Source organism: Trichechus manatus, unplaced genomic scaffold, assembly GCF_000243295.1.
Source record: "Trichechus manatus latirostris isolate Lorelei unplaced genomic scaffold, TriManLat1.0 scaffold00288, whole genome shotgun sequence".
Taxonomy (NCBI): domain Eukaryota; kingdom Metazoa; phylum Chordata; class Mammalia; order Sirenia; family Trichechidae; genus Trichechus; species Trichechus manatus.
Window position 1 is genome coordinate 1,234,417 of NW_004444224.1, and position 13,136 is coordinate 1,247,552.

At 54.5% G+C, this 13,136-nt stretch overlaps 1 protein-coding gene across 3 annotated transcripts; it reads right to left on the reverse strand.

The window, feature by feature from the left end:
* Positions 1-1,978: 1,978 nt before the first annotated feature.
* On the reverse strand, positions 1,979-10,785 carry PEA15 (proliferation and apoptosis adaptor protein 15). Of its 3 annotated transcripts, XM_023725153.1 has the most exons (4): positions 10,672-10,785; positions 3,774-3,947; positions 2,414-2,569; positions 1,983-2,260 (listed from the first exon to the last, which is right to left on the reverse strand). In XM_023725153.1, exons 2-4 carry the CDS (start codon positions 3,943-3,945, stop codon positions 2,196-2,198), a joined length of 393 nt encoding a protein of 130 aa, XP_023580921.1. In that variant the 5' UTR covers positions 3,946-3,947; positions 10,672-10,785; the 3' UTR covers positions 1,983-2,195. The 3 variants fall into 3 exon arrangements, with proteins under 3 accessions (XP_004390255.2, XP_023580921.1, XP_023580922.1); XM_004390198.3 differs by lacking the exon at positions 10,672-10,785 and having other exon boundaries at positions 1,979-2,260; positions 3,774-4,127; XM_023725154.1 differs by lacking the exons at positions 1,983-2,260; positions 10,672-10,785 and having other exon boundaries at positions 2,432-2,795; positions 3,774-4,127.
* Between the last annotated feature and the right edge of the window lie 2,351 nt (positions 10,786-13,136).

The window sequence follows — 13,136 nt, forward strand, 5'->3', positions numbered from 1 at the left end:
TACAGTTATAGATACCCATGTTTCCAGTGCTTGGGCGCCAACTGAAAACTGTTGTAAGTGGAATAGGCCCCATTTAGCTCAGGGATACTTAGGGGATGGCAGTGGGATACTATTTAGGGTGTTTCTGGCCCCTGTCCCAGGCTGCAGTGAAAGATGGGATAAATATTGCTTCCCCTCCCTTCCCAGCCATCCAAAGCCTTCACAACCCTGTCACTCACAGAAATTCCAGAATTAATCAGGTACAGTACAGTCAATCACCTTTATTCCAGGGTTAGAACACACTGCAGACAGGAGCGCAGGATAGGAGCAGTCTCACAGCAGTACAGGGGTGGAAGGCCAGGTTAGTCTTTCTTTTCAGATTATTTTGCCTCACAGAGAAAACCAGTAAACTATGCCGAAAACGACCCTGTCTCTTCTCCCATCTCATCCTCTCTCCTCCTCACAGGAAGCCTCTCTTCCTTCGCATGCTCGTGCTCTTGTTCACTCTCGCTCTCTCCCTCTGTCTCAACAGATCCCCAAGTGGAAGGAGAGTTCACATTCATTTCTCCTCCCAGTTCTACAAGTATCTCTCTCCTTAAGGGAGAAGCCAGACAGGGCTGGGAAAACGTGGGAAGGTCCTTTAAGGCAAAACTGGAGTACTCGAGGTGTGTGTGTTAAGGCAGGTGTCCACAGCAGTGGCCAGAGGGGATAGCAGGCCGGGCTGGGCTAGGAGTGGACAGTGCTCTCCAACCTGTCTGGCTTCTTTCCTCTTCCAACAGCTAGCGCTCTCCTCCCACTAAAGTTTGGCTCACATATCCTAAAAGCTCCTAACTTAAACTGTCTCTAAATCTCTGAGATTGAATGTGAATTTAATTTACTGTTGTTTTTGTTTTTTTTTTTTAAAAGAAAAAAAAGCTTGCTTTTTTAACTATGTAGCAATTTGACCCTGCCACTTCCTTCACTGTGGCATTCCCCCCCGCCCGCCGACTCTGGCCTAGACAATAAGTTAATGCTAGACACCACAAAGAAGGGCAGACATGGCAGTGCAGGTTTAATATACATATATGTAGAATATATATGTACACACAGTTAGCACGGTCGGGGTAGGGGGGACATCTTGGGACAGGCAGGAGGCTGGGGTCACTCACTATAGTGATTTGGCGAGGAGGCATCCACAGGCCCAGGGGGCCAGGATACTAGGGGAGAGGGGTTACCACATCCCCTCGTATACTGAGTTGGAGATCAGTGCAAAGGAAAACTAGTTAATTTCCCTTCTTTCTGGCCTGAGGGTGTTCTAGACCAGGGAGAGAGGGAAGGTTGTCTGCAGTAACCACAGTGGGACCCTGGAGGTGAGGGCTGGATTGGACCTAAAACCTAAGGATCTCATTCCCCAGCCTCTCCAGGTTCAGGGTCAGTATGTGCAACAGAGTGAGTAGGAATAAAGGAGTGGAAAAGGGGGCCCTTCTCTCTGCCCTCATCCCCATCTTCGGCTCAGTGCTGCATGCTCCCAGCATAGTCTCTCCAGAGCAGGGGCCATGGTGTGGGGAGTGTATAATGCCAGGTGCTCTGTGGGGTTTGATCTGTGGGGCCAGGAAAGGATCCAGTGGTCCTCTTGCATTAGATCCCTGGCTCACACATATCCTTAGCCCATGAGAGGGGAGCAAAAAAGGACCTGCTGGTGCCCAGGCCTTCCAACCTGAGGAACACATGGAAATGTGAACCTTCCTGTCCTGCGTGGGGGTGCCAACACTGATCTCTGCCTTTTCCTTGCCCCTTCCAGCTGGGGGGGCGGCCTCTTCACATCCACCCACTTATCCCCTGCCTCACCCCCACCTGAGCTCTTTGCTGTAAGAAAATGCAGGTCCTTTCTGTTCCCACACTTTAGAGATGTGGGGGGAGAGTGGAGGAAAGGGAAATAGGAGGAATTTGCCAATTTCTATTTGCATAGAAATAGCCCCTGCCTCCCATAAAAGTGGTGAAATGAAGCCCTCCTCCCCCAGCCCCTGACCCCCAGCCCCTGACAGGGAGGAGGAACTAGGTGAGCTAAACATAGACAGACAGCGTGCGCACACGCACACACACGCGCACAGTAAGGGGGTTAGGACCAGGTTAGTAGGTGGGTAGGTTGGGGGGGTGCCCTTGCCCCCTCCCGCAGAGAATGGGGGAAGGGAGCGGTCTGATGAAGGTCCAACCTTCCTCCTCTTCCTCCCCTTTGCTCAGGCCTTCTTTGGTGGGGGGGCCAATTTGATGATCTCTTCCTCAGAAGGCTGCCGGATAATGTCTGGGGGCACAAAGGGATGTTGTCCAGGGAGAGAAGTGGGAGATGCCAGGTAGGCCCATTGAGCGTCAGCCCCCACTTCTGAACACTCCAGCACCCCAAGGCTAACTGGTGGAAGGGGAGAGGTGCAACTGTGCCAAGGGCATGGCCTCTTACCTTTGTACTTCTTGGCACTGGGGATACGGGTTAGCTTGGTGTCCAGCTCATCCTCCTCAGAGATCTTCAGCACACGAGTCCTGTAGTCAACCACCATAGTGAGGAGGTCAGGACGGCGGGAGATCTCAAAGATGTGCTCGATGTAGGAGAGGTTGTCTGGAGGAAGGCAGGAGACTTAAGGATCAGAGCTAAGCAACAGAGGTCAGCTTCCCCTGTTCTTCCAGACCAGAGCTCTGCAACCATGGCTGGGGTGCTCACATTGGTTATCAGGAGGGGGCAACACTGCAAGAAGAAGGGCTACTGAGCCAGGCAAAGAAAGCTGAGGCACTGAGATCGCAGTCCAGAGGGCTGGTCCCAGGACGGGCAGAGAGTTGATCAGCTTCTAAATAGTGAATTTAGAGTGAAGGATTTAGATTAGATACCAGGTCACACATTGGGTGGAGGGAAGAATAGAAAAATTAACCTGCTTTCCCAATACGTCACCCACCCTGTCCCTCTTCCACCTCCCCTCCAAGTTTCCACACTGGTGGGACTGGAGGGGTGGAATCTCTAGACAACCCAGCAGAGATTCTGGGCCTAGGTAATTCTGAAGGAGGGAAGGCACAGACAATACCAGATGATCTTCATGGCTTGGCCAGTGTCAGGAGACCGGAGAGGCCCCTTTGACTACTGCATCAGTCTAAGTGTGATGTGTTCCTGTTCATACTACAGTCAGATGAGTATTTCTGAAGGGCCCTAGGTCACTCAACACTTATCACTCAAGTCCCTCCACAACACAGCCTTAACTTAACCTCTCCAGCCACTCCATACACAGCCTATGCCCAGCCCAGCCAAGCAGGACCCCTGGCTTTCCTCAGACACATGAGGCATTCCCCTCCTTGGCCTCTGTCTAGCATCCCCTCCTTTGGATCCTGCTTTTCAGTTCCCACCTGCCTTTCAGGGTCATCTTAAACATCAGTTCCTCCCTAGAGTCCCCAGCTAGGTGGGACTGCTCTAATCCACTGACCTTCCCAGCCCCACCCCCAGGGCAGTGGTCTCTAAAAGTGGTTAAGAAAACGCCAGAACTTGAAATTTTTCTTTTTAACTTTAAATTTCATCACTTTTAACTTTTTTTACGTCCTATGATGTATGTGATAATAGCGTGGTAGTATCTGGATAACATTTTTACTGCCAAGGGGCACGATGACAAATGTTTAAAGACCAGTGCCCTGGCGCCCCTGTGCTCTCAGAGCATCTCTTTTCGTCCGCTCTGTCAGAGAAGCACGCTTTGTGTGTGTAGGAGCTTCGAGTTTCTCTCTAACTGCTGAATGAACTGAGCCCCGGAGTCTGGTGGCAGGACCCCTGCGCTGCCCTCCCCCACCTTTGTCCAGTTTGTTGTGGCTCTCCAGGAAGCTGAACCAGGCACTGCCCGTGGTGATCTCCTCGCTCTTCTCGCTGGGGATGTCCTCCTTGCAGGCTGACTTGAGCTGTTCCAGATCTTCCAGGGTGATGTTGTTGGTCAGGTCCTGGAGGAGGGTCCCGTACTCGGCCATGACTGGGGTGGAAAGCAACAAAGTGGGGGGGCAGGGACGGGACTGAGCCTGAGGCATGGCTCTGGCTCACTCACTGGCACGCCCACCTGCCTTTACCTGGTATGTGCTAGAAGGGGAGGGGTGGGGAGGACCAGGACTGGAGGAAGAAGAGGAGGTGGAGGTAGACAGGAAGAAACTCAGAAGCTAGGAGCCAGGCTGGAGCGAAGAGGGACGAGTCACACCTCCTTCCCCCCATCATCTTTCTTCGCCCCCCCCAGCAGTAACCCTGGCAACAGCTCCCCTGACTGAGGAGGAGGTTACCATAGCAACCTGCTCGCCTTTCTCACCCGCTGCCTTCAAGTCCCCCCCTCAGAATTGCCCCACCCACCTACAACCCCCAACCTTGTCAAAAAAAAAAAAACAGTTTTTTTTTTTCTTTCAAAAAACAACCCAGGAGAAGTTTGCGGTGGCCATAAGAAGCTGAAAAGAAGGGACTGGAGGGGGTTGGTTGGAGCTTGTGTCCTAGCTTCCATCCTTCCCCAAAAGCAAAGGGGTCCCTCACATCAACTCCCCACCACTTCACTAATGATTCGTTTTGGATAGATGCCTAGTTGCTTGGTCTAATAGTCCCCTGGCCTCTCCATGCTCAGCCCTGTACGTAGTCATCAGAGCCTGGGGGGCAGGGGAAGCAGTGGACCACCCCCAACTTTACAGAGCCCATTTTCTCCCTTGATGACTACCAGGCCCCCACTCAGCCCTTTCTCCTAGCCTTTGTGCTGTGCCTACAGCCCCCGCGCCCAAGAATACCAAGCAGCTGGCTCTGGCCCCCTGCCCAGTTCCCAGGCTGGCTGGGTGGCAGGGGGAGGGGGCTTGGATGCAGCTTTGGGAGAGTCTGGCAGGAAGGGGGCTGCCACCTTCCTGCATCAACACCCTGCTGGCACCATCTTCAGCATGGCCTCCCACAGCGGGCTGGGCCAGATCTCATCTAGGTCTTTACCCCATGCATCCCTCTTTCATGAAGATCCTTAGAAGGTAGAGAAGGTTCAAGGTCCTTCTTCCACTCACTAAGATAGAACTGTGGCGAAGAGAGAAAGAAGGCAGGCCAGACCTTAGGATGAACTTTCTAGATTTGATAAACATGAAATTCTAGTGGCGAGTTCAATAAATGGACATATTTCCCATAATGAGAACATACTTCTTTTAGTCAGAAAAATAAAGCATTAAAAAAAAAGCATGTCATAAACACTCTGGCTAGGCCAAGGGGTGGCAGGAAACTAGATGGCCTTGTACCTGACTCAGGCTGCCCACAAACCCCCCCGGTATTGGGTTAGTCATGTGGCGGGTAGAAGGGGGCTGGTTAATAAACGCATTTTCCTTCTGGCCTCTGTGCAGGGAAACTGAGGCAGAGAGGCATATCACTAGGCAGTAAGCGGCCCCGACACAGAGGTCCCCATTCCCAGCCCCCTACTTGGACCAGAACAAACAAGCCTCCCTTGGTGGCAGGCACTGTGACACAAACACAATGAGCCAGACAGCAGGGCCAGCACGACCCCGCAGCAAGAAACAGGCAGTCACGGACATGCTCACTGGTACACCCAGGTGCAAACAGACAGAAAGGCCCAGCGGTGGCCCTGCCAGGCTGGGCCAGGAACAATGCACGCTGACTGTCAGCACCAGGAACCGTTTCTGCCTTGAAATCTAGGTCACAGCAGCAGGCTCTGGAGCCCAGGCCCCCACCCTCCACTGATAATCTGAGGACAGAAGCAGGGGGTGCGGTTGGGGGGATGATGGGAGAGGGTCTAGAAACGGGTACTGCATAAAAATGGGGGGCGGGGAGAGGTAGTGGTGAGGAGAGCTGGAAGGGACGGGGCAGGGTGGGAAGGAGACAGACGCCCCTGCCCCCGTGGAGGAGACCCTGGGGGCAAGCCCTCAGCTGGAAAAGGGCAGAATTTAGGGTTATCCTGCCCTGCTTTCACACGGAAAAGCAGCGTTTGTAAATAATGAGTGATCCTGTGGGAGGAAGTGTGTGTGTGTGTGTGTGTGTGTGTGTGTGTGTGAATCTCTTGGGAGGAGTTAAGATTTAGGGCTCTGAATCTAAAACAGATTTACAGGGGAGGTGGGTGGTAAGGGATTCATGTGTGTGAGATGTCCACCCACAAGCCTGGGGGGCGGTGGGCAGGAGCTTTCTCAGTGAAACAGATCCGAGGAGGCCCCTAGAAGAAGTAGGGGTGAGGAGGTTAGAGTGGCAGGGCAGGAATGTGAGTGCGCCTGCATTCTGAGTGGATGCTGATCACTGGCGACGGGTGCAGGGATGCGGAGGAGGCAGTGGGTGGGTATCTGGGTGTGTTTGGATGTGTTGGTAACGAACGGATGCGTACGGGCCAGCATTGGGTGTGTGGCTGTGGGCGCACTGGCTGTAAGCGTATGTGGTACGTGTGTTTGTATGTGTCTGAGCCAGTGAGAGCTTGGGGAAGGTATGTAACCATAGGCTTACATCCAGAGAAAGGGGAGGCTGAGGGGAGCCTACAGAATGGAGGGGAGAGCTGGGGGTTGGGAAAGGAAAGAGACAGAGGCTGCAAATGAGGAATCCGTGGGGTGGACCAAGACTGGAGGGAGGGGGCCACCCAGGGAGCAGCACACAGAGTCGACGATGAGAAGGCTTCAGCCTCAGTTCAGCTGTTACCATGGCAACCTCAATTCTGGGTGCCCCCCCCCCAAGTCGCCCAGTCGTTAGGACAATAACACCACTGGATGGGAGGAGTGTGGGGAGTGGTAAGAAGGGACAGAAAGGACAGGAGGTAGAGGCCCTCTGAGGGAGCAAGGAAAGGTTACCTCCCTCCCTGGAGAGACCCCATTTGCCCAGGCCTGGGTGTGGCAGCAGGGCAAGGGGCACGAAATTTGGGGGGAACTTCTGAGATGTGGGGAGGTGGAATCTCCTTACATGGTTCTCAAATCTCACTGATCAACCAGTGCCTTGGTGTGGTCTGCCCATGGTGGGACGTAGCAGAAGGTCTATGTCGCCTTCCTCACTGAGATTCAGAATTCCTAAGGGCCTGTGGAGAAGTCTCCTGCCCTCCTGGTTCAGAAAAACCCTGCTCTCTGGAGCAGTGCAGAGCACTGCCCAGGGAACACCAGGCAGCCTGGGCGGAGGCCATTCTTGGGACAGGATACCAGGCAGGAACCGGAACCGGAGCCAAGGCTGCCAGGAAGTCAGTCCCCTTCCCTCCCAGCTCATTCTCTGCTCTGCTCACCATTTCCTCACACCTTCCTTCCTTCCTCCCTCTCCTTCCAAACTGGCCCCAGGCAGAGCCCCGACAAAGGCAGGACCCACTGAGGATGCTGAAAAGAGGGGCAGGGGCAAGGATCATCACCTACTGGCCCTTTAGGGAAGGAGGTGGGAGGATGATAAGGGGGTGTGGGGCAGGTGCTCCGTGGGCTTGGGGGAGAAAGAGGCACTTCGAGAAGCCTGGCAAAATGGGACAACCACCTGTGGAGGAGATGGCGGCACCAGAAGAACGGCTCTGCATTTTTGACGTTAATTCACGGCAGGTTGTTTAAGAACTGCTCAGGCAGCACCCTCTCGCCTGAGGTGTGCCCTACCAATATGGTTTTCATAGTAAGGAATGAGGTGCCTAAGTGTACTACTATCCCTCATCCTCTACTCAAGGGACCAGGTCTAGCCTGCCCTGAGGGTCCCACTCTCTCACAGGGTGAGGAAGTAGAGATAATTCTCTGTAGGTTAGCCATTGTGATTCCTCTTTTTGTTCACCAAACAAGCGCCAGAGGAATGTTGGGCGCTGTGTTTGGGGGGAAGGCAGGTTCTCGTGAGAATGAGCAGTGGAGCCACTCCTTGTTGTTAGGTGCCATCAAGTGGATTTTGACGCATAGTGACCCCACGTGACAGAGTAGAACTGCCCTATAGGGTTTTCTTGGCTGTAACCTTTATGGAAGCAGATCGTCAGGGCTTTCTCCCCCAGAGCTGCTGGGTGGGTTGTAATCTCCAGTCTTTCGGTTAGCAGCGAGCACCATTTGTGCTACCAGGGCCCCCTAAATGCTCAGGTCCTCCTTCTAGGCCCAAAGAAGTGGCCCTATGCCCCAGGGCGCTCCTGGAGAAGTCCCCTCTCCCTAGCCTTTGGTTCCAAATCCCCAGTAAATTTAAGAAGTGAGAAGGAAGCCTGAGAATCAGGAGATGCTGCCCCTCCCTCCCCCACATCTGCTGCAGCTGTCTAAGGCTGAGGGGAGGGGCCATCCTACACAGCTGCAAGGACCAGGAGAGATCTCGGCAGTGGGGCTGGAGAGGCTTGCAGGCACTCCAGCCCGCCAGTCTTTGCTGTCTGGAGGTGGGTGGAGTGGTAGTAACGGAAGGGCAGAGGGGTGGGAAATGAGGGAGTAGGGTTCCAGCCATCCTATTTTATATCTGGCCCCAAGTTATAGCAGTCCTGTGCTTCATCCCTAATTTTTCCTTTATCGTCATACTCAACGGACCTCTTCCCTTTGCTTCTCTTCAGCCTTGGGGGAGTCTGTATTCCTGTAACGGAGGAAAAAGAGGGCACAGAGGCTCCAGATCTGCCTGGGAGTGAGGGGCGGAAACACACCTGAGCCCCCACATATTTAGTCCAAGAAGTACAATGGGTCACCCCTGGGCATGTGGACAGGGGCTGAGCCTTCAGCCCTTAGTCTACGAGAAGGACCAGACCCAGAATGGGGCACTAGGAGACCTGGCATTGGATGGGGCAGGGTAGGGGATGGCTTTCTGATAATGTGGAGGGGGATGGGCCTAGGACTCTCCGTAGTCCGTCTCTGTCCAGCTTATCTGGTTGTTTCTCCCTGCCCCCATTTCTGTGTCTATCTCCCATCTCTCCGTCTCTACCCCACCCACCTCCTCTCTGCCTAGTCTTTAAGTCTCTTTATCTCCTTTCCCTTCCAGCTTTTCCTACCCACCCATCCCCACTGGGGGAGCCTTGAATACTTAAGACTCAGTGTCCCCATCTGAATATTCAGAGCTACTAGAGGAGTGAGTGAGCATCCCGGCTGCAAGGAGATGGAATTAGTTTGGTGGGGAGGGGCCTGGAAATCCAGTGGTTGGCTGCATACAGGTTGGTGGGAGATGTCTGATATTGTACATGAGGATCTGTGTGAGGGGGGAGGCATGGGAGGGTGCTGTGTGACTGTGACTCCATGCATGACAGTACATGCACACATGATGGGCACAGGTGTCACAGAAGCGAGGAAGGAGACAATCAGGGAAGCTGGCAACCTAGGGCATCGCTGGCAATTTCCCCAGCAGAGTAGTTAACCACAAAGGGAAGAGAAATTAAAGCGATTAGGCTCTGACAGTCTGGGGGCCAGACGCTCGTAGGGAAACAAGATCCGTACACTTACGAGGCGTGTTTCCCCTGATTCCCTAAGGTCTCACTGCTACCCTGCTTTCATCCTAATTTCTGAGCGTCTTTAGTCCACTCTCCAGCATCTTCCCACTCTTTTGCCCATCGCTGTCTCGTACTTCCTCCCTCTCCCTGGTTCCCTGACTGCGTCTTCTGGTCCCTCTCTGGCTCTCTGTCCCTCTGTTGATGTCTCTGTCTTGCTCTCACCCACATTCCCCTCATTCTCTCTCTCCGACTTGGGCTCCATCCTGGCTGACTCATACTCAGTCTTTCCTTTTCTCCCTCTCCCTTTCTTCCGCCCCCTCCTCCTTCCTTTGGCCACTGATGCCCAGGAACTAGCCACGCCCAGCACCCTAAGCTCCAGCTGGACCCAGCAGGAAATGCTGCCAGCACCCCTACCTTCCTGCTCACCCAGATGAGAGCACCAAGCTCACTCACCCTCAAGATCTTGTCTCCCTGGCCTTTTGGAAGGCGAAACCAGGATTTTCTCCCATCTCTCCCCAACTGTTTTAAAGAGGAGGGGTCTGAAGCCCAGGACTGGAAAAAGGAAATCAGGGTGGACTTGGGGATGGTGGCCCTTCTGTCCACTCAGCTATCCTATCAGGTTGGTGTCCCTGGAGCCCACGGTCCAGGAGACTCACACATGGGAGGCAGTGGGGGCGTGGTGGGGGCTTGGATGCGCAGTGCAGGGAGGTTTGTGATTTGGTGTGTGCGAGACAATGTGTAAAAGTCACATGGGTGTGTGTCACTGTGTGTACTGGCGTGCCTCTTCTAGGTGTGTGCGTCCCTGTCAGTTCTGACATAGATTATATGAAATGAATTAGGGGTTTTATGTTAGATACTTCACTCCTCTACTCCCCCAGCTCCGTCCTCCTTCGCTCGGACAAGCTTTGGCCTCCCCCACCCCTTGCCCAGGTGCAGTGGGCGGGGGTCCGGGCACAGAGCGCCAGGGCTCGGAGCAGGGGATGATGCCGGAGGACCTGAGGCGGGGCCGGCCTGGGAGGGCGCCAGGCCGGCGAAGGCCAGTCCCGAGACAGAGGAGAGGAAGGAGGGGCGGGAGTTGGCCCGGCAGAGCCGGCTGGGCGGGAAGCAGGCTCCATCCTAATCCCCAGGCCCAGGTCCGGCTCCCAAACTGCCGTTCCGCGTGGAAAGGGCGGCCGAAGCCACGCCGCCTTCTGCACACACTCCGCGCTCAGGACGCACGGACCGAGAGGCGGACCCCGTGGGGCCTGAGACCCCGCCGGACCCGGCCGGGACCCCACGCTCCCAAATCTGGCCCTCGCGTCCCAGATCGACACCCCTCCAAGCCCAGACCCCAAATCTGCCCCTTCCCCGCCACACGTCTCCTCTGTGCCCCTCTCACCGCCTCCGGGGCTGAGCGCTCAGGGCGCGGGCACTCCGGGGTCCCCCGGTTCCTGATCAGCGTCCAGAGACTCCTCTTTGGCTCCCGCCGCCGCCGCCGCCGCCGCCGCCGCCGCCGCCGCCGCTTCTGCTTCTGCTTCTGCTTCTGCTGCCGCCGCCGCCGCCGCCGCCTCTTCCGCCCGCGGATCCCAAGCCCGAGCCCAGCGCCGCCTCACCCCACCCGGCTGGGCCGTGATGTCAGAGCCGGGGAGGGGCGGGGAGGGGCGGGGAGGGGAGGGGGAGGCGGGCCCGAGGGGGCGGGGGACCCAGGGGCTGGGGCTCTAGAGGGCTCCTAAGATGGGGGGCAGCACTGGGGGGAGGTCGGAGTAGGGACCCTGCCTCTTCCCCCTCAACTGAGAAATCCATTTCTCAGATTTCATTCCTTCCCGGTGGGACGCCCTTCTCCCCTTTTGACCTTTCAATGACCGCGGCTGCTGGAGGAGCAGAGTAAGTTATGGGTTTAGGGGCTTGGAGAGCCCTTGGTCTCTGGGTTCTCTCTGGCGTTTGGAAAAACCCCTTTCCTCACCAGGTAGCCTCCTCCCTGCGGATCTGGGGAGTGGTAGTAAATGATCAGACATCTTCGTTGGGGGGGTGGAGGTAGGGGTGGGGCGAGAAGCAGCACAGGAACCTCCTTCCCTTAACCTGGGTTCACGAATCTTCTCTCCCCAGGTCTCTTGGGTATTCACTCTTGGGGTGATGCCAGCAGGCCCCCTTCCTGTTCGTCTCACCTCTCCCAAATATACCCCTCCTCCCACCTTCCCCTCACCATGATGTAATTTTATTTTCTGGGGAGAAAATAAGCAGCAGTGAGCTCAGCATGCAAATATAGACAACCTGCAAAGCCACGCTTAGTGCTGTCTCCCAGCTCTGCCCCGCTGCCCGCTGCCTGGGCCTAGCAAGGCAGCTCTCACTTCCCCTCTACCCTAGGGACTTTCCTCCCCCAGAGTCTCAGCCAGACTGAAAGAGGGAAGGAAGAATTGGGGAAGATCTGTTTTCACCCCCATCTGCAGCCCCAGGGGCTCTCTCCTCAGCTCTGGCAGTGGCTGGCCCTGGGAAGAGAGGGAAGCCAACCCGGCAGAGAGAACAGTCCCAGAACCATCACTGTCCCTGGCCACTTCCAAGGACACCTTGGCCTCACTGCAGTTCCACTCACCGCAGAGACCCCCCTTTCAAAAAAAACAAAAAACCAAACCAGTTGCTGTCCAGCTGATTTCAACTCATGTTGACCCCATGTGGTATAATGGTAGAACTGCTCCAATAGGGTTGGCAGCACTGAAGTTAAACACTCCGAAAGGTTGTCAGTTTGAACCTAGCCAGTGGCTTTTCAGAAAAGACCGACAATCTGCTTCTGTAAAGATTACAGCCTAGAAAACCCTGTGGGACAGTTCTACTCTGTGACATGGGCTAGCTATGAGTTGAAATCGACTTGATGGCACCCAACAACAACGATCTTTATGGAAGCAGATCACCAGGCCTTTCTTCCATGACACCACTGGGTGGGTTCGAACTGCCAACTTTTAGGTTAATAGAGCAGAAACCACGTGCACCACCCAGGAAGCCTCAAATGTGCCCACTCCTTTCTTGGGTCTACATTGTCCCTGGATGAGACCCAGGCTTCTGCTGCTTTGAGTGCATAGCCCATCTCTGCTCTTGGCCATCCCCACCCCCAGTGTGCCCCCATCACTGCCTCTCTGAGAATAAGACACCCTCCTAATTTGCCTTTGTAAGTATCTTCTTTGCTCCTAACAACAACCTGGGTAAGTAAGGGCCAAAAACGATTTCATTGACTCCTCTTGGAGACTCAGACACTAAATGACTTATCTACAGACATGTAGTTTCTCGGTGGAAGTGTCAGGTCTTCCAGAGGCAATGAGGTGCAGGAGACTTGGGCTTCATGCTGGCTCCACTCCCTCCATGGCACGCTACCATCCTCTCTGCCTCAGCGTCCTTGCCAGTAAACTGGAGGTGACAGTACCTATCTTACAGCCTTCTTCCGAGGGCTAGGAATAAGAAGTCTGGGGACTAGTACAGATAGGAGCTTAGAAAATGGGAGCTACTATTTAGTCCAGGGCTTTTCACTGACCTATGCTAGAAACCCTGATGGTGTAGTGGTTAAGAGCTATGGCTGCTAACCATAAAGGTTGGCAGTTTGAATCCACCAGGCGCCCCTTGGAAATCGTATGCGGGAGTTCTACTCTGTTCTATAGGGTCACTATGAGTTGGAATCGACTCAACAGCAAAGAGTTTGTTTTTTTGGTTTATCCTAGACTGTAAGTTCCATAATATTATTATAACATTAACTCAGTTCCCATACTATTTATTAAGCATTTATTAAATGGATATGAGTTGGACGAATATACAGTTTCTACTCTCTACACCCCTGCTGCCTTTGCTAGGAACACTTCCTGGATTTGTCTGTGGAGACGG

What these genes read in the sequence shown, in the direction of transcription:
- PEA15 (XM_004390198.3), bottom strand. Translation starts at nt 4,002, where the DNA reads ATGCCTCAGGCTCAGTCCCGTCCCTGCCCCCCCACTTTGTTGCTTTCC. An exon ending in CCACAACAAACTGGACAAAG is followed by an intron (nt 2,570 to 3,773) that starts GTGGGGGAGGGC and finishes GCCTTCCTCCAG; the next exon opens with ACAACCTCTCCTACATCGAG. An exon ending in CAGTGCCAAGAAGTACAAAG is followed by an intron (nt 2,261 to 2,413) that starts GTAAGAGGCCAT and finishes TTGTGCCCCCAG; the next exon opens with ACATTATCCGGCAGCCTTCT.